General features: G+C 47.6%; 1 protein-coding gene across 1 annotated transcript in view; it reads left to right on the forward strand.

Moving 5' to 3' along the window:
* Positions 1-19,562, forward strand: part of LOC136581971 (fatty acyl-CoA hydrolase precursor, medium chain-like) — a 43,243-nt gene that overhangs the window by 16,524 nt on the left and 7,157 nt on the right. Inside the window, exons 5-8 of the mRNA XM_066582689.1 lie at positions 2,725-2,878; positions 3,154-3,267; positions 4,403-4,498; positions 18,200-18,340. Coding sequence (XP_066438786.1) covers positions 2,725-2,878; positions 3,154-3,267; positions 4,403-4,498; positions 18,200-18,340 — 505 coding nt within the window. The remainder of the gene's footprint in view (positions 1-2,724; positions 2,879-3,153; positions 3,268-4,402; positions 4,499-18,199; positions 18,341-19,562) is intronic.

The raw sequence follows: 19,562 nt of genomic DNA on the forward strand, positions 1-19,562 counted from the left end.
ATGTGTAGTATTCAGAGGAAGGAATTGTGTATTTGTCTTGCCTCTGAGAAAAGTTACTCTATGTGGCCAATTGTTAAAGGAGAGGTCAGGTATTAGGTATTTCAGGCTAAGTAATGGAAAAGTAATTTTTGATGTCATATTCGGTTCCGAGTTTATCTTAGACCATATTGAATTCCCCCCCCCCCCCCCCTGCAGAGTAGCTTTCACTGTGGAAGGGCATAGTAAGGATTTCTGGGATTGCTAATAAATATGCTATCCAGTTGGTTACACCCACCAAAGATGATTCAATAAGGGCCCACATTTTGTCTGATTCCATGATGCACCAATGACTACCTTGGTCAGTCAGAAAGGATTTATAATAATTGCGAAGGCTGGGTAACCCCATACCCCCAAATTTTAAGCATCTACTCAAACAGAAAATGCCACTCTGTGTTTCGCTCTCCACCATATAAATCCATTCATTTGTTGGTGGAACGTCGAGAAGATGAGTTCAGGGATGGTCACATGGATAGTTCTAAGGAGGTATAAAATGCAGGGGAGAATAAGCATTTTGTATAGGACCACTCTTCCCTTCCACCTAGGCTCAAACATGGCCAAGCGTCTGGTTCCTTTTGTATTTTCAATGGAGGGAAGTTTGCCGATGGTAAATCGTCAACTGAGGAGGTTAAAATTATGCCTAGATAGGGTAGGGATAGGGGGTACCATTGAAATGCGAGAGCCATTCGTAGAGCCTTCTCATCTGTTTTCAGTATGTGAATACCCATCATTCGTGACTTGCTAGAGTTTACCTTATAATAAGAGATGGCTCCAAATAGTTGTAAGGTAGACATCACATGGGAGAGCGAGGCTTTTGGATCTGTTAGGGTTATTATTACATCATCTGCAAATAAGTTGATCTTGTGCGTGTTCGCCCCTAGAGAACCCTTGATAAGAGGGTTGGACCTTATAGCCTCTGCTAATGACTCCATCATCATTGAAAAATGTTGTTGTTAGTTGTTTGAGATATTAAGTAGGGGGTTCTTGAATTTGCTCTTGCTGCTTTGACTCTCTTGGCCATTAGTTGGCTTGCCTTATTATGTGAATTATAATGTAGCATTTTTAATCTTTTAAGATCGTTCCCATAATCTATTGCAGGATGCGCTTGTAGTTCAGTTCTTGCCTTTTTTAAGGGTAGTTTAAGTAGGTTTGATAGGGAGGGGTCTGCTTTGTGAATTGCAGCGAACGTGGAAATTTTAGTCAAGAGGTCTAATGTAGTTGTGTTCCGCTGCTTTTTGTAATGTGCTGTTTGTTGAATGAAGGCCCCTTGTGAAAGCCTTGTGTGCGTTCCAAAGCAGGGAAGGGCTAGTAGAAGAGAAAGAATTGAAAGAGAAACATTCAGTGAGCAACTTTCCAGTGCTGGTGATGTTGTGTTGGAGGACATAACATAGGTATTATTCCTCCAGAAAAAAAGTATTTGGGGGTGAGTGCAGAAGGGGAAGGGAGAGAGTGATCGAAGCATGATCCAACCAAGTAATGTCCCCTATCTCACATTGTGCCACCATCGGTAATAACTATTTAGCTGCCAAGTACATATAAATGTGGGAGTAGGTGTTGTGTCGGTGTGAGTAGAACATATAGTCCCTCTCGGAAGCATGTTTACACTGCTACACATTGTATAAGTCTTCTCTCCGCAACCACTCAAAGAGATGGAGGAAGGTCTGTTGCTTCTTGATGTAGAGTTCTGTTATGGGAAGCCCCATCTATGGCGTGGTTTTTTAAAGCGGTTATAGGAGCCAGCTTTTTCCTTGCTGCTATAGTGGCTTCGGAGAGGTCGGCAAACAGTGTAACACTATGGAATGGAGCCGGTAGAGCTGACATTTGTCATGAGGCCTGCATAAATTGGTCGTTGACGTGATAAAAATGGATTCTGGCGATTGTGTCTCGAGGTAGGAGGTCAGTATATATAAAGCTCTTGGCAGACTGTGCGCCCGGCTGTCAGCAATAAAGGCCCATTTAGACACAACGAATATCGCTCAAAATTTACTCAAATGGCAGTTTGAGTGACAGTTTTGAACATTCACTTTGCATAAGCTCTTAAGTAGCTAATTAGCTACTTAAGAGCTTATTAGTGTGTAAATGAAGGGTCCCATTGTATACAGAAGACAGCTGCTGTGTTCTCAGAGCGCTCAGCTGGTATACAGCTAGGAATAATTTTCCCAAAGGCTGAAATAGATTAGTGTTCTGCTACAGAGCAACCTTTCCAATTGTGCTGGCTGTTATTGGAAACAGTCATCTAGCTTGTTGTCAGCCACTTTCTTAACAAACTTAGCTGAGTTTTTGCTGTTCAGGGGCAGTTACTATATTCTACCTTATATTCTGTACAGTGTCTGGTATATAGAAGGTGTTTCTCAGAATTTATATCACCATAGCCAGCTCTGTTGTGGCACTCACCAAGCAAGAAATGCTTGGAGATTTCAGCTCTGAAGCCTGCATGATTGTGACTGCAGCTCTGGAGTATAAGACAAAATATAGCTACGGATCAGTGCAAGATAAGTAATGTATGTACACAGTGACTCCACCAGCAGAATAGTGAGTGCAGCTCTGGAGTATAATACAGGATGTAATGCAGAGTCAGGATAAGTAATGTTTATGTTGGTTAATTTGATATGTGAATTGGTGATCGGACATGGACATGGGCTTCAGGCTCCATCATCTTAAAAAATGTACCTTTTCCTCTTATTTCAGTACCACAGATAACCACTTGCCTGGGAATTATGGGCTTAAGGACCAAGTAGCCGCCCTCCAATGGATACAAGAAAACATTGCAGCATTCGGTGGTGACCCCTCATCTGTCACTATATTTGGGGAATCTGCTGGAGCGATCAGCGTCTCGGCTCTGGTAAGCTCTGTCTGGTGTTTCCTCCCACACGGAGCGCCTATCACCTGTGTCTGCAGACAGACCTCATAAAGGAGCTTTCCTATCCACAGTATATAGTATAATAATGCCTGTAGAGTTAGCCCTTCATATAGTTCTATGATTGGAATCGGTCCTGTTGGTTTGTTCTGCCGCGGTTCGGGCCGTATGCAGAATACCGTACATTGTATCAAAAGTAATAGTAAATGTGCCCAATCCAAGGGCTGTGATGAGTATAACCCAAATGTCTCCTCTTCTAGGTGCTTTCTCCCCTATCCAAAGGTTTATTTCACCGCGCCATCGCTGAGAGCGGAGCTATAACAATGCCATACTTTGTGGCCAGCAAGTCTGAAGATCTCATCCACCCCCAAAACGTAAGTGTGTTCTATCTAGAAGGAGGACCTCTGCACCCATTGTTTATTCTCGAGAGGAACAGTCATGGGATTTTTCAGTCGGTGAAGGATAAAACTGTTTGATAAAAATGTAAGGGCGGCTAACAGTCCATTAAAGGGGTTTTCTTGGGGATTAGGGGTTCATTGCTCGGGATCGGTGCCAAACAGATAAGAGCTGCTGTCAGCAGACCAGAAAGCTCATAAAACTGTCTGTTGGGCAGTGGTCTGGTTCAGTATTGCAGCTCTCTCCCATTCACTTCAATGACAGAGTGCTTCAATACCAAACCTGACCACTGCCGAATAGGCAGTGTTATGAGCTTTCCAGCTGGTTGACAGCAGCTCTTATCAGCAGGGACCCCCAAGCATTAGACTCCTGTCTAACTGCTATTTATGACCTGTTCTATGGATAGATTATTAATAGAGATGAGCGAACGTACTCGGATAGGCACTACTCGTCCGAGTAATGTGCCTTATCCGAGTACCGCTCTACTCGTGCTGAAAGATTCGGGGCGCTCCGCTGCTGACAGGTGAGTTGCGGCGGGGAGCGGGGCAGAGCGGGCGGGAGAGAAGGAGAGAAAGATCTCCCCTCCGTTCCTCCCCGCTCTCCCCTGCAGCTCCCCGCTCCGCAGCGCGTCCCGAATCTTTCAGCACGAGCGGGGTGGTACTCGGATAAGGCACATTACTCGGACGAGTAGTGCCTATCCGAGTACGTTCGCTCATCTCTAATTATTAACAATGTCTGTCCAGAAAACCCTTTTAACCACCCTAGAAACGACCCTCATGTTTGGCTGAGCAACGTGTTCATATTAATGGGGGGAGTCGAGGAAATAACGGATGGATGAACAACCTTCACAAATCACAACCTTTAAAGTGCATTTTTAACATATCCTTTTCCTACTTGGATGTTTTAGCATAACTGATGCTTATCTCCCATGCTGGGATATCAAGGCACTCATTGGACTTCCTCGGGCGGCACCCAAAATTTGAGACAGTCCCACTGGATCCAAGATGGTTGGGAGTATCACTGAGGGAGTGAGAATTAATGACATGAACCCAACAACCAGTCCTGAAATGACTACATGTAATATCTGAATATAATATCCGTTTTGCCCTGCAGGTAGTAGCGGAGATATCGGGCTGTGATTTGGCTTCCATAGCCGACTGTCTGAAGAAGAAGTCAGAGGACGGGATTATGGTTATTGCCAAAGCAATGGTAGGTGTTGTGTCATGATACGGTAGTACCTTTCTTGGGAAACCTTTAGGCCTAAGCTCCAAACAGCAATTTTTGGCATCCAAATCACATAAATTGCTCAATTTCATTTAAGCTAATTCTCTTCTTTATTATTGTCCTCACCTGATTCCAGGTGCTGCAGTAGATTGGATGCTGTAGGATTCACGTCATTGTTAAAGGGCCACTCTGGTGATTTTTCCTTTATTCATTCATTTTGCAGCTATTTCCCGGTCTATATATATGTGGGCTAGAGTTACCTTGCTGTGTTATTTCTTTCTGTCTGAAGCTCCTGGCCTTTTCTCCCTCATGTGATCTCAGTTCTGAACCACCTCAGATATACTTGGGATTATGAATTCATTTTCTAGTCCCTTTCACAGCCTGGGTGATGTTACGTGGATCTACCACAGCAACTGTGTTGCGAGGGAGACATGCACTCTTGTTACACTTGTTATAATTGTTACTTGTGCTGCTGGAATCTGTAGTACTAAGGTTCCTAGCAGCACAGCTCCACAGATGAGGGTTGATTGAGCTAGCTGGGTGAGGTATTCTCCAGCAGCCAATCCCCTTTAGCCTGCAGCACATATAAACCCAACTCCTGTGAGTAGTTGTTGCTGGTCTTTGTACTGTTTGGATGTATCTGTTTTGTTCCCACTCGGAGCTGTGTTTCCATGTAGGTCTGTTGTGTCTCTCTGCTTCCTAAAGACGGTTTGGACACCTGTAGTCTTGTCTGTATCATATGCAGACCCCCTCTTCCATTCCCCTGACAGGTGCGGCCTTCAAATGTCTTGTGTCTTGTGTGTGTGTCAGTTGGTGGATCCCTGACACAGTTTTACTATGTCAGCACGGTGGCTGACTGGTTATCCCCCTGGTATGAGGACACTGTTAGACTTGCTGTGGAGTTTCATCTGTGTGCATGTGAGCTCTGGGTGGAGTCCGTGTTGTATGCACTATATGTTGTAGTCTGGTATGAGCAGTCCTGTTCTGTGCTCATTCTGTCTCTGTTTGTGGTGTGAACAGGTTCTAAGCATGGTGGCTGCAAGATAGGTTGGTGTCACTGGACTCCTGGTTAGTGTAGGGACGAGCGGTATAGCCAGGAGCTGTAAAGTGGCCCACCAGCTTCCATATTTTGATCAAAATGTCAACTAATACCTGGAATTTATATTCAGCTTATCATCTGCTATTAGTGTTTGCATTTTGGCTTCTGTATGGTGTGATCCCAGCACTGTGTGTCAGCTTTCTCTGTCCAGTTGTCCCTGACATGTGTATGTATCCTGTTCTGGTGCGTGGTTCCTAGGATCAGCTAGGGCCCAGAACCGAAGACCGCTGGGCCGCCCTTTATTGGGGCGATGTCCCCGCTTAGGTAGAGCCATGTTATCCTCCTTGTAGTTCAGGGCAACTTTGGCTGAAACCCGTGTGGACCCATGTGCGTGCATCTCTCTTGGTCACGATCGTGTGGACCCCGTGCTTAGTTTGCCCACACGATTGTAACAATAATAAAGGCGATCACAACTCATCATCCTAAAAGGATCCTTATTGACTGCCGCTTATTTAGTTGAATATAAAAGGTCATAAAAAAGAAAGGTGCACAAAAAACTAATCTAAAAGCTGTACACAACAAACACAAATGGGGATTTATGACATAACAAGCAATACTATAATACTGCACCCTACGTACAAGACTATAACTACTATAATACTGCCTCCTATGCCACCTCCATCATAAAATTGTCAGGAGCCGCAAACGTGGGCATAAAGGCGACTCAGGTGCAAGCAATTCTACACATTTCCACAATGCAGTAATACTGTGTCTGAAGCACGTGAGCGGGCCCAGGGTCAGGCTCGGTACCAACCTCCACCTTGTGTGACCCAAGGTGCTGCGAGTTACATAACAACGGGAAATCCATGTGTCCCCACAAAATTCATTCTGTGTAGGTGTCAGATAGCTCAACACCGCATTGGGAAGTCTTTGAGTTCCTTGTGCTCGCCTATGCTGTCAGTGCACAAAGATGGTATTACACAGGAAGAAATCAGAGTGCCCAAACATGGCAGAGCTTAAGCCTGCCAATGACCTCGGCCTCGGCCGACATTACTAGCCTAGTCAGTCAGTGTATTTGCGCCAGACAGGTAAAACAACGCAATGGGAAGTCTTTGTGCACTCACAGCATAGGCGAGCCCATGAAACTCAAAGACAGTATTAAACATGAAGAAAAGAGAGTGCCCAAACATGGCAGAGTTTCACCCCGCCCAGGACCTCGGCCCACACTTCTGCCCTAGTCATTCAGTGTATTTGTGCCAGATAGATAAAACACCGCAATGGGAAAGCCGTCTGCACCCTAGCCAAGTCAGTCAGTGTATTTCTGCCAGACAGGTAAAACAACGCAATGGGAAATCTCTGTGCACGGACAGCATAGGCAAGCCCATGAAACTCAAAGACGGTATTACACATGAAGAAATCAGAGCGCCCAAGCAAGGCAGCTCACACCGCCAAGGACCTCGGCCTCGGCTCACACCCACAGTAATTGTGGGCATAAAGCGGACGCGGATGCTAGTACAGCTGTGAACGTCTCTTTAAATCAGTTACGGTTGCTTTCATCGCTACAAAGACTGGATGAACCACAAAGAAATTCCACAGGCTAAACCTGGTGCAGTTGATTCTTCCCTCCTAGGACCTTGGCCTCTGCCCACACCCTCAGTAATCGTGGGCCTCAAGCGGACTTGGATGCTAGTGCAGCTGTGAACGTCTCATTAACCCATTCCCGCTGCAGGACGTAAATTTACATCCTGGCAGCGGGGTACTTCCCTCAACAGAGCGTAAACTTACATCCTGGGGATAGCGCGGGATCACATATGATCCCGCGTTATCCCGCAGCGGGAGCCGGCTGTCAATCACAGCCGGCGTCCCGCTGTTAACCCCTTCCCTGCCGCGATCTAAGTAGATCGCGGCAGGGAAAGAGTTCACAGAGGGAGCGCACTCCCTCTGTGTCTCCGGCCGGCTCTCGCGATGTTATCGCGAGAGCCTGGCCTATCGCCATGGTAACAGGACGCCAGACACTGGCGTCCTGTGTTACCAGTGCCTGGGATCGCTGTATAAGCGATAAGGCATGGCAGAGCAGTAGCTCTGCCATGCCTTATGACAGCGATCATCAGGGCAGTGGTCAAAGTCCCTCAGAGGGACACAAATGTTGTAAAAAAAACAAAGATTAAAAAAATGTAAAAAAAAAAAATATATAAAAAAACATTTTTTATGCTTTTTCTCAGATTAACATAAAAAAAGGTAAAAAAAAAAAAAAACACCACATATTTGGTATTGTCGCATCCGTAACGACGCGTACAATAAGATGCACATGCTTTTGACTGTGCATGACAAAAAAACGCTAAAAAACTGAGGCAAAATGCTAATTTTCAACATTTTGCCTCACTAAAAACGCAATAAAAGTGATAAAAAAAAGCCGTATGTACCCCGAAATGCTACCAGTAAAAACTACAGCTCATCTCGCAAAAAATAAGCCCTCATAGAGCTCCGTACATCAAAAAATAAAAAAAAGTTACAGGACTTTGAATGCAGCGATTTAGAAAAGAAAAAAGATTTCCAAAAAAAGGGTTTTTATTGCAGAAAAGTGGAAAAACCTTTAAAAAATGTAAGAATTTTGGTATTGCTGTAACCATACCGGTACGCAGAAAAAATGGATTGTCTCATTTATGCTGCATGATTACCGCGGTAAAAAAAAAATTAAAAAATCTATGGCAGAATTGATGCGTTTTCTCTCCCTGCTATCATAAGAAAAAAAAAAAAAAGTTTTACAATATAGTTAATGTACCCAAAAATGATGCCAATAAAAACTACAGTTCGCCACGCAAAAAACAAGCCCTTACATGGCTGCGTCGACGGAAAAATAAAAAGGTTCTGGCTTTTCATAAACGGAGAAGAAAATCCGCCAAAAATTGTTGCGTCCTTAAGCCTAAAATAGGCCGTGTCATGAAGGGGTTAATGCAGTAACGCTCCTTTTGTTTGGCCCAAACCACTGTCTCCGATAACTGTGGTAACACAAGAGAAAATACATGTTGCCCACCGCTGATCCCCTGACCCCAAGCAGGAGGAGGATGTGGCATAAAAGGGCTGAGAGACTATGAGCGAGGTAGCACCAGCAATACTCTGTGTGGGAAGTACGTGAGCGGGCCCTGGGTCAGGCTTGGTCCCAGCCTCCACCTTGTGTGACCCAAGGTGCCGTGAGATAAATAGCTATGGGAAATCCATGTGTCCCCACACACTTCATTCTGTGTATGTGTCAGGCAGCTGAACACCGCAATGGGAAACCACCGGCAGTATAGGCAGACCCCAGTAACATTTCTGTAGCAAGAGTATAGACGAACCCCTCAAACCTTTCAGTAGCAAGTGTATAGGCGGACCCCAATAACATTTCTGTAGCAAGAGTATAGGTTAACCCCTCAAACCTTTCAGTACCAAGTGTATAGGCGGACTCCAGTAACATTTATGTAGCAAGAGTATAGGCGAACCCCTGTAACATTTATGTAGCAAGAGTATAGGTGGACCCCAGTAACATTTCTGTAGCAAGAGTATAGGTGGACCCCTGTAACATTTCTATAGCAAGAATATAGGCGAACCCCTGTAACATTTCTGTAGCAAAACTATAAATGGACCCCAGTAACATTTCTGTAGCAAGAGTATAGGCGGACCCCAGTAACATTTCTGTAGCAAGAGTATAGGTGGACCCCTGTAACATTTCTGTAGCAAGAGTATAGGCGAATCCCTGTAACATTTCTGTAGCAAAACTATAAATGGACCCCAGTAACATTTCTGTAGCAAGAGTATAGGCGGAAGCCTGTAACATTAATGTAGCAAGAGTATAGGCGGACCCCTGTAACATTAATGAAGCAAGAGTATAGGCCAACCCCTGTAACATTTCTGCAGCAAGAGTATAGGCGGACCCCAGTAACATTTCTGTAGCAAGAGTATAGGCAGACCCCAGTAACATTTCTGTAGCAAGAGTATAGGTTAACCCCTGAAACCTTTCAGTACCAAGTGTATAGGCGGACTCCAGTAACATTTATGTAGCAAGAGTATAGGCGAACCCCTGTAACATTTATGTAGCAAGAGTATAGGTGGACCCCAGTAACATTTATGTAGCAAGAGTATAGGTGGACCCCTGTAACATTTCTGTAGCAAGAGTATAGGCGGACCCCAGTAACATTTCTGTAGCAAGAGTATAGGCAGACCCCAGTAACATTACTGTAGCAAGAGTATAGACGAACCCCTCAAACCTTTTAGTAGCAAGTGTATAGGCGGACCCCAATAACATTTCTGTAGCAAGAGTATAGGTTAACCCCTCAAACCTTTCAGTACCAAGTGTATAGGCGAACCCCTGTAACATTTATGTAGCAAGAGTATAGGTGGACCCCAGTAACATTTATGTAGCAAGAGTATAGGTGGACCCCTGTAACATTTCTGTAGCAAGAGTATAGGTGGACCCCAGTAACATTTATGTAGCAAGAGTATAGGTCGACCCCAGTAAGATTTATGTAGCAAGAGTATAGGTGGACCCCTGTAACATTTCTGTAGCAAGAATATAGGCGAACCCCTGTAACATTTCTGTAGCAAAACTATAAATGGACCCCAGTAACATTTCTGTAGCAAGAGTATAGGCGGACCCCTGTAACATTAATGTAGCAAGAGTATAGGCCAACCCTTGTAACATTTCTGTAGCAAGAGTATAGGTGGACCCCAGTAACATTTCTGTAGCAAGAGTATAGGCGGACCCCTGTAACATTTCTGTAGCAAGAGTATAGGCGGACCCCAGTAACATTTCTGTAGCAAGAGTATAGGCAGACCCCTGTAACATTTCTGTAGCAAGAGTATAGGCGAACCCCAGAAACATTGGTGTACCAAGAGTATAGGCGAATCCCTGAAAAATGTGGTTACCATGAGTGTAGGCGAAGGCTGGAAAAATTAGTTAGATAACAGTATAGGCAAGGGCCTGAAAAATTGGTGTACCAAGAGTATAAGCGTACCCCTGAAAAATTGCTGAATCGCGAGGGCAGGTGAAACCCATAAACATTTTTTAAAGATACAGCTCGCTGTTGCTTAATTTGTAACAGAGCCTGGAGGCAGCCCTGTGAAAAAAATTGGTTTCTGTTAAAGTATAAATACTTTTGAAACTTTGAAAAATTGTAAAAAAAAATTGTAAGCAGATCCTTTTGGGCCACAGAAAAATTGGCAGTTCATCGTGATGACATGCTGTTTTAGGAGGAGGAGTAATAATATCCAAGAGTGATTGACAAAGCTAATTCCCCCTTTTTGTGGTGATAGAGGATGCATTTTTTCTCCTGTTGCAGCAAAAAGAATCATTAGGTTCCACTGCTTTCCGCCAGTGGAGAAGAGAAGTCTGGGGAAATCCAGCCTTTGTTCATCTTTATGAGTGTAAGCATGTTGGCAGTGGCAGTTGACAGGCGGGTACACTTATCCATGATGATTCCCTCGGCCGCACTAAACACCCTCTCTGACAGGACGCTAGCGGCAGGGCAGGCCAGGACCTCTAGGGCGTACAGCTTTGACACCCAATAGTTCTAGGGAGCAGAGGCATTACGGAGGACAGTGGTACGATCAGCTACATACTCCCTTACCATCTTTTTACAGTGGTCCCTCTGGCTCAGCCTTGACTAGGGAGTGGTGACACAGTCTTGCTGGGGAGCCATAAAGCTGGCAAAGACCTTTGAGAGTGTTCCCCTGTCTGCGCTGGACATGCTGCCTGATCCCCATGCCACCCCTGCTACACGGCCCTCTGAACTGGGTCTTCTGCCACTAGCGCTGTCAGATGGGAACTTTAGCATTACTTTTTCCACCAGGGCCCTGTGGTATTGCATCACTCTCGTACCCCTTTCCTCTTTGGAAATGAGAATGGAATGGTTCTCTGTATACCGTGGGTCTAGAAGGGTGTACACCCAGTAATCAGTGTTGGCCAGAATGCATCTAACGTGAGGGTCACGGGAAAGGCAGCCTAACATGAAGTCAGCCATGTGTGCCAGGGTCCCAATACGCAACACATCGCTGTCCTCACTAGGAAGATGACTTTCAGGATCCCCCTCCTCCTCCTCTTCAGCCCATACACGCTGAATAGATGAGAGGCAAGCAGCATGGATACCCTCTGCAGTGTGGCCAGCTGTCTCTTCCCCTTCCTGCTCAAAAACGTGATGAGATATAGACATGAGGGTGGTCTGGCTATCCAGCAACATACTGTCATCCCCATCTCCTGTTCCAACCGCAAAGCGTCGGCCTTTATGCTTAGCAGCGAACTTCTCAGCAGGCAAAGCAGCAGGATGGTAACACTAATGATGGCCGCATCGCCGCTCACCATCTGGGTAGACTCCTCAAAGTTTCCAAGGACCTGGCAGATGTCTGCCATCCATGCCCACTCCTCAGTAAAGAATTGGGGAGGCTGACTACCACTCCGCCGCCATGTTGCAGCTGGTATTCCACTATTGCTCTACGCTGCTCGTACAGCCTGGCCAACATGTGCAGCGTGTGAGCACATCGCACAGCAGTCGGTGCTCTGGCAGCTGAAACCAATGTTGCAGGGTCCTCAGGGTGGCAGCGTCCGTGGTGGACTTGCGGAAATGTGCGCAGACGTGGCGCACCTTGTCGAGCAGGTCAGACAAGTGGGGGTAGTTTTTCAGAAACCGCTGAACCACTAGATTGAAGACGTGGGCCAGGCGTGGGCACGTATGTGGGGCTGCCGAGCTGCAGAGCCGCCACCAGGTTACGGCTGTTGTCACACACGACCATGCCCGGTTGGAGGCTCAGCAGCGAAAGCCAGAGGTCAGTCTGCTCTATCAGATCCTGCAACAGCTCGGTGGCCGTGTGCCTCTTGCCACATAGGCTGATTAGTTTCAGAACGACTTGCTGACGCTTGCACACCGCTGTGCTGCGGTGCCGCGCGCTACCGACTGCTGGCAATGTGCTCACACTTTTTAATTGAGAGGTAGACGTGGCGGAGGAGGAGGAGAGGGAGGGTTTGGAGGAGGTGGCATAAAACGCCACAGATACCAGCACCGAGGTAGCACCCGGTATTCTGGGTGTGGGTAGGATGTGTGCGGTCCCAGGCTCTAACTCGGTCCCAGCCTCAACTAAGTTCACAAAATGTGCCGTCAGGGAGATATAGTGGCCCTGCCTGCCAGTACTTGTCCATGTGTCCGTGGTTAAGTGGACCTTCCCAGTAACCCCATTGGTGAGGGCACGATTTATGTTGCGGGAGAAGTGCTGGTGTAGGGCTGGGACGGCACACCGGGAAAAATAGTGGCGACTGAGGGCCGAGTAGCGTGGGACCGCTCCCGCCATCATGTTTTTGAAAGCCTCTGTTTCCACAAGCCTGTATGGCAGCATCTCCAGGCTGATTAATTTGGCAATGTGCACGTTTAAAGCTTGTGCGTGCGGGTGGATGGCGGCGTATTTGCGCTTTTGCTCCAACGCTTGTGTTAGCGACAGCAGAACGCTGCGCTGAGAGACATTGCTGGATGGAGTGGAGGACGGTGGAGGTGAGACTGTGGGTTCAGGCCGGGAGGCGCTCGTGCCTGTGTCCTGAGAGGGGGATTGGATCTGTGTGGCAGGTTGGGGAACAGGGTGAGAGGCAGTGGTGTGACCCGGAGGTGGTGAATGTCCTTCATCCCACCTTGTGGGGTGCTTGGCCATTATATGCCTGCGCATGCTGGTGGTGGTGAGGCTGGTAGTGGTGGCTCCCCGGCTGATCTTCGTGCGACACAGGTTGCACACCACTGTTCGTTGGTTGTTCGCGCTCTCACTAAAAAACATCCACATCTTTGAACACCTAGCCCTCTGCACGGAGGCTTGGCGCGAGGGTGTGCTTTGGGAAACAGTTGGTGGATTCTTCGCTCTGGCCCTGCCTCTACCCCTGGCCACTCCCCTGCCTCTTCCAATCTGTACTGCTGCTGCACTTGCCTCCCCCTCTGAAGCCCTGTCTTCAGTAGGCTTAGCAAACCAGGTGGGGTCAGTCACCTCATCGTCCAGCAGCTCGTCCTCTGAATCCTCTGTGCGCTCCTCCCTCAGACTTACTGCCCTTACTACTACCATACTGACAGACAACTGTGTCTCATCCTCCTCACCCACTGAAAGTTCTTGAGACAGTTGCCGGAAGTCCCCAGCCTCATCACCCGGACTCTGGGAACTTTCCAAATGTTGGGCATCGGTCACGACACACTCTTCAGGTGAGAGAGGAACCATTTTTTCCCACTCATGGCAGGGACCCGAGAACAGTTCCTGGGAGCCGGGGTGCTCAGAATATGTTATTTTCATGGAGTGAGGAGGCTGGGAGGAAGGAGGAGCAGCAGCCAGAGGATTGAGAGTTGCAGTCCCTAGGCCGGGAGTAGTGAACTGCGTAGAAGACTGGGTGGTCAATACATTGTTGGACGCGTTTTCTGTCATCCACGACAGGACCTGCTCGCACTGCTCTGTTTGTAATAAAGGTCTACCACGCGAACCCGCAAATTGTGATATGAAGCTGGGGAGGCCAGGAACTGGCCTCTCCTAATTCATTAGCAGCCGGCTTTGATTCACCATGCCCAGGAACTTGGCCTGTGCCCACACCCTCACTTGGATGCCCGCATCCGTGTCCACGTCCTCAACCCTTACCCCTACTCCTCATCATGGCGGATTAAGAATAGAGCAGGGCCCAAATAAATTACCCCACTGTACAGCGCTGACAACTGGGCCTTAATTCACCGCACACAGAGACTTGTAGATAGCGGAGGCTCTATGCTGTGACTTGAAAAAATTAACCCGCTGTCTTGTGCTGATACTTAGGGGTAATTTACCGCTCACAGAGACTTGTAGATAAGAGAGTCTGTATGGAGTGGGAGAAGACTCTAAAGCCAGTGGATAGTGCTGGTAACTGCGGCTACTTCAACCCCACCAAGGAAAGGGTATTGTTAGATGCTCTGCAGAGCTGAAATACTTTGCAGTGGCCCAGAAAATAGTAGAGTACTGTTTCACTGTGAGAACTCATTGTAAGGCCTGCAGGCTGAGAACGCTATAACTGAAAGGCTGGGAACAGGCCTAGGTGCGTAATACAAAAGTTGGTGCACTAGTGCTCCCAGCCAGCCACAACTATAATGCACACGGTGAGATGTAGCCCTAAGAAGGACCGTTGGGGTTCTTGCACAGAGGATCAGGAGTCCTGTAAAACTTTCCCTATATAGGCAACTCTGTCCCTAAACTCTGCGTAATTCACTGCAGACTGAGAACGCTATAGCTGAAATGGCCTGCACAGCCCGAGATGCTTAAAAAAAAACCTGGTGCTCTACTGCTCCCAGCCAGCCACAACAGTAATGCACACGATAAGGAGTAGCCCTAAGAAGGACCGTTGGGGTTCTTGAAGACAGGATCCTACACTAACACTTTCCCTATATCAGCAGCAGCACTCGGCGGTCACCTGATCTCGCCAGCCACTCACTGCTGTGTGGTAGGATAGGGCTGGCATGTCACAGCCGGAAGTGCTAATGCCTTCCACGCATGTCTATTGGCTAGAAAATGGTGCTAAACATGCGGGGAAGGAAATGCAATTAATAAATAATAATAATCTTTATTTGTATAGCGCCAACATATTCCGCAGCGCTTACATAGACAGGGGATACAGAAAGACAAAAGTACAAACATTACAGAACAGCAGTTACAATCGTAATCAGTTGGTGGAAACAATAGGAGTGAGGGTCCTGCTCCAACGAGCTTACATACTACAAGTAATGGGGTGATACAGAAGGTAACATGGCTGGAGATGTGCGCGGTATGGCGGGGTGGAGAGTTAGGGATTCTATACACATAGACAATGGTCAGATATTTGGCAGAATCGGTGTGACTGCAGGGGCAGTTTATGACAGCTAGCAGGGATTGCAGTCAGTAGGTCAGGGAGCATGTTATCAGGCAGCGTGTACAGGAGTTTGTTTAGAGAATGCGGTATGCCTCCCTGAAGAGGTGAGTTTTTAGAGCACGCCTGAAGTTTTTCAAGTCCTGGATTGCCCGGGTATCCTTTGGTAGTGCGTTCCAGAGGGCTGGTGCTGCTCTGGAGAAGTCTTGGAGGCGGGAGTGAGAAGTTCGAATTAGAGGGGTGTGCAGTCTAGTTTCGTTTGCCGAGCGGAGAGCCCGGGCTGGGTGATAGATTGAGATGAAGGAGGCAATATAGGGGGGCGCTGCACTGTGGAGGGCTTTGTGGATTAGGGTAGTAAGTTTAAATTGAATTCTGTATTTAACGGGCAGCCAGTGCAGTGACCAGCGCAGGGCAGGGGCGTCCGAGTAGCGGCTGGACAGGAAGATGAGCCTGGCTGCTGCATTCAGGATGGATTGGAGAGGGTAGAGTCTAGTGCAGGGGAGGCCGATCAGCAACGAGTTGCAATAATCGAGCCGTAAGTGGATGAGGGCAACAATAAGCATTTTCAGCGTGTCTATGGTGAGAAAAGAGTGGATTCTTGCAATGTTCTTGAGGAGTAGCTGACAGGTTCGGGCCACAGATTGGATGTATGGGGTAAATGAGAGATCGGAGTCGGATATGACCCCATGGCAGCGGGCATGCTGCTTGTGAGTTATGGTGGTGCCACACACTGAGATGGAGATGTCAGGATGAGGTCGGTTAGTGGAAGGTGGAAATACCAGTAAGTCAGTTTTAGAGAGATTTAGTTTTAGGTAAAGAGAGGACATAGTGTTGGAGATGGCAGACAGACAGTTGGTGATGTTTTGGAGGAAAGGTGCAGAGATGTCACGGGAAGAGGTGTATAGCTGGGTGTCATCAGCATAGAGGTGGTATTGGAGGCCAAAGCTCCTGATGATTTGTCCAACAGGGGCTGTGTAAATAGAGAAAAGGAGGGGGCCGAGGACCGAGCCTTGGGGGACCCCAACAGCAAGGGGAAGGGAAGGAGAGGTAGAACCAGCAAAGGAGACACTGAAGGAGCGGTCAGATAGGTAGGAGGAGAACCAGGAGAGAGCGGTGTCCTTTAGGCCGATGAAGTGAGGCATACTGAGGAGGAGTTTGTGGTTGACAGTGTCAAATGCTGCGGAGAGGTCAAGGAGGATCAGTAGGGAATAGTCGCCCCTCGATTTGGCTGTCAGTGGGTCGTTTGATACCCTTGTAAGGGCAGTTTCTGTTGAGTGTTGGGGTCGGAAGCCAGACTGTAGGGGGTCGAGGAAAGAGTTCTCTGATAGATAGCTTACAAGGCAGGAGTAAACCAGCCATTCTAGTAGTTTGGAGATAAAGGGGAGGTTTGAGATGGGTCGGTAATTGGCAACGTCAGTCGCGTCAAGAGTCGGCTTCTTTAGCAGTGGGGATATGATGGTGTGTTTGAAAGAAGAGGGAAAGATGCCAGAGGTCAGAGAGAGGTTGAATATAGTGGTGAGATGGGAGATGACCACTGGGGAGAGGGATCGGAGGAGGTGTGAGGGGAGGGGGTCTCTAGCGCAGGTGGTGGGGCGAGCAGAGAAGAGCAGTTTGGAGACTTCTTCCTCTGTCGCTGGTCTGAGTACAGACAGTGAGCAGGAGCTAGATGCAGTGCTGACAAGACTAGGGTCAGGGCTAGTCTGGGATTGGGAAGGTATTTCCTGATGGATGTCATCAATTTTCTTTTTGAAATAGGCAGCCAGCTCTACAGCACTGAGATCCGTCACAGGGGGCTGCGGTTTAGGGCTGAGAAGGGAGTGAAAAGTATCAAAGAGCCGCTTAGGGTTGTGCGATAATGAGGAGACGAGAGAGGTGAAGTAGACTTGTTTGGCATGATGGAGAGCGAGGTTGTGGGTTCTGAGCATGAATTTGTAGTGGAGAAAGTCTGCGGATGTTTGCGACTTCCTCCACAGCCGTTCAGCACTTCTAGAGCACCGCCGGATAAAGCGCGTTTGAGGCGTGAGCCAGGGTTGGCGCGTTCTACATCGGATGGCTTGGATCCTGGGGGGAGCCGCTTCATCCAGGGCATGTTTGAGAATGGTGTTGTAGCGATCGGCAGCCAGGTTGGGGCAGGTGAGGAGAAAGATAAGGGACAGAGAGGACTGTAGGGACTTAGCAAAGTCTTGGGTGTGTATGGCCTCAAAGTTCCTATAGGTACGGTAGGTAGGTGGGTGTGGAGAGATGTTAGGGAGCGTGACAGAGAAAGAGAGGAGGTTATGATCTGAGAGCGGGAGAGGGGAGTTAGTGAAGTTGGAAGCAGAGCAGAGACGGAAGAAGACCAGATCAAGAGTGTTGCCATCCCTGTGAGTGGGAGAGGCGGTGAATTGAGAGAGACCAAGGGAGGAGGTAAGTGAAAGAAGCTTAGAGGCAGATGGGGAGTTGGGGTCATTAGTGGGGATGTTAAAATCGCCTAAGATGAGGGTTGGGATTTCGCAGGATAGGAAATGGGGGAGCCAGGCGGCAAAGTGGTCCAAAAATAGGCGAGGAGCACCTGGGGGGCGGTAGATAACTGCTACTCGCATGGACAGCGGGCAGAAAAGCCGTAACATATGTACCTCAAATGATGGACAGGCAATTGACTTGAGTACCACGTGGTGTTCGTCTCGAGTAACGAGCATCTCGAGTACCCTAATGCTCGAACGAGCATCAAGCTCGGACGAGTGTGCTCGCTTATCTCTACTCGCTATGTATGATGGGGTCAATGTTCTGTATATTTCATTTGCTGTCTCTGCAGGGCCTGACGCCTCTTCCTGTTCATGTGGATGGTGTCTTCCTACCTAAACCAGTAGAGGAGATGTTGGCTGACAAGGAAGTCAACAAGGTCCCGTTTATCGTTGGAATGAATAATCATGAATTTAGCTGGGTGATACCAATGGTAGGTATACAACTCGTTTTTTTTAAATGCACGGCCATCGTGCACTTTTTGTGCACTGTTCGTTCATCACTCATTTCTAGTTTTTTAGAAATGAACGATGACTCTTATTAGCGGTGTAGTCTGATATCTCAGCCGGTAGAACTGATAAGATTCTCTCAGCTGGTATCCCGCTGGCAGTTCTCAGCAGGACACCAGCTGAAAGCATGGAGAAGAAAGGAGCTGTGTACACAAGACAGCACTCCAGCTGTCTTCTGCATACTCCGCTCGGAGCGCTCAGCTGTATACCAGCTGAGCGTTCCGAGAATACAGCAGCTGTATACAGAAGACAGCGCTCTAGTTGTCTTCTGTATACAGGGGGAGCCTTCATTTACACACTAATAAGCTCTTAAGTAGCCTATTAGCTACTTAAGGGCTTATGCAACGTAAATGCTCAAAACTGTCACTCAAACTGCCGTTTGAGTTAATTTGGAGCGATCATCTAGCCGTGTAAATGCTCACAATGATTATCTTTTGAGCGAATTTGGAGCGATAATCATTGTGTCTAAATGGGCCTTAGGGCTTAGTCACATGGGTGACTTTTCGCGCAATTTTTTTGTGTGCAACACTGATGTGCACAAAAAATTGCCCTGCCCTGCCACAGTTGATCTACAGCTCTGGCAGAGGAGAACGATGTTCTCCCATTGAATTCAATGGAGCTGGCAATACAGCCGGCTATTGAATGACAGCTGAGTGCTGCCTCTGATTGGTCACAGTGCTCAGCCAATGAGAGGCAGTACTCACTCACCCATTCATGAATTCATGAATGGGTGAGTGAGAGCTGCCTCTGATTGGCTGAGGGCTGGGACCAATCAGAGGCAGCCCATTCAGCAAGCGGGAATTTTAAATCCCTGCCTGCTGAATACTACAGAAAGCAGTTCAAGAGAAGAGCCGGCTGGATGCGGCTAATCCCCGGCAGCTGCAAAAAGGTGAGTATATATATTTTTTACACTTTTTTGGATGCTTTTCAGGGAAGGGCTTATATTTGAAGCCCTTCCCTGAAAATTACTACAGCAATTACCGGCAGCCAATAGCTTTCAATGGAGCCGGCTGTATTGCCGGCTCCATTGAATTCAATGGGAGAACATTGTTCTCCTCTACCAGAGCTGTGATTGGTTGGTGGCCATGTTCACACAGAACTACCACTTACATTTGCTCTTTCAGGTGACTTTTCGGACAATAGTTG

This window comes from Eleutherodactylus coqui, chromosome 11 (assembly GCF_035609145.1).
Source record: "Eleutherodactylus coqui strain aEleCoq1 chromosome 11, aEleCoq1.hap1, whole genome shotgun sequence".
In the NCBI taxonomy this organism is placed as follows: domain Eukaryota; kingdom Metazoa; phylum Chordata; class Amphibia; order Anura; family Eleutherodactylidae; genus Eleutherodactylus; species Eleutherodactylus coqui.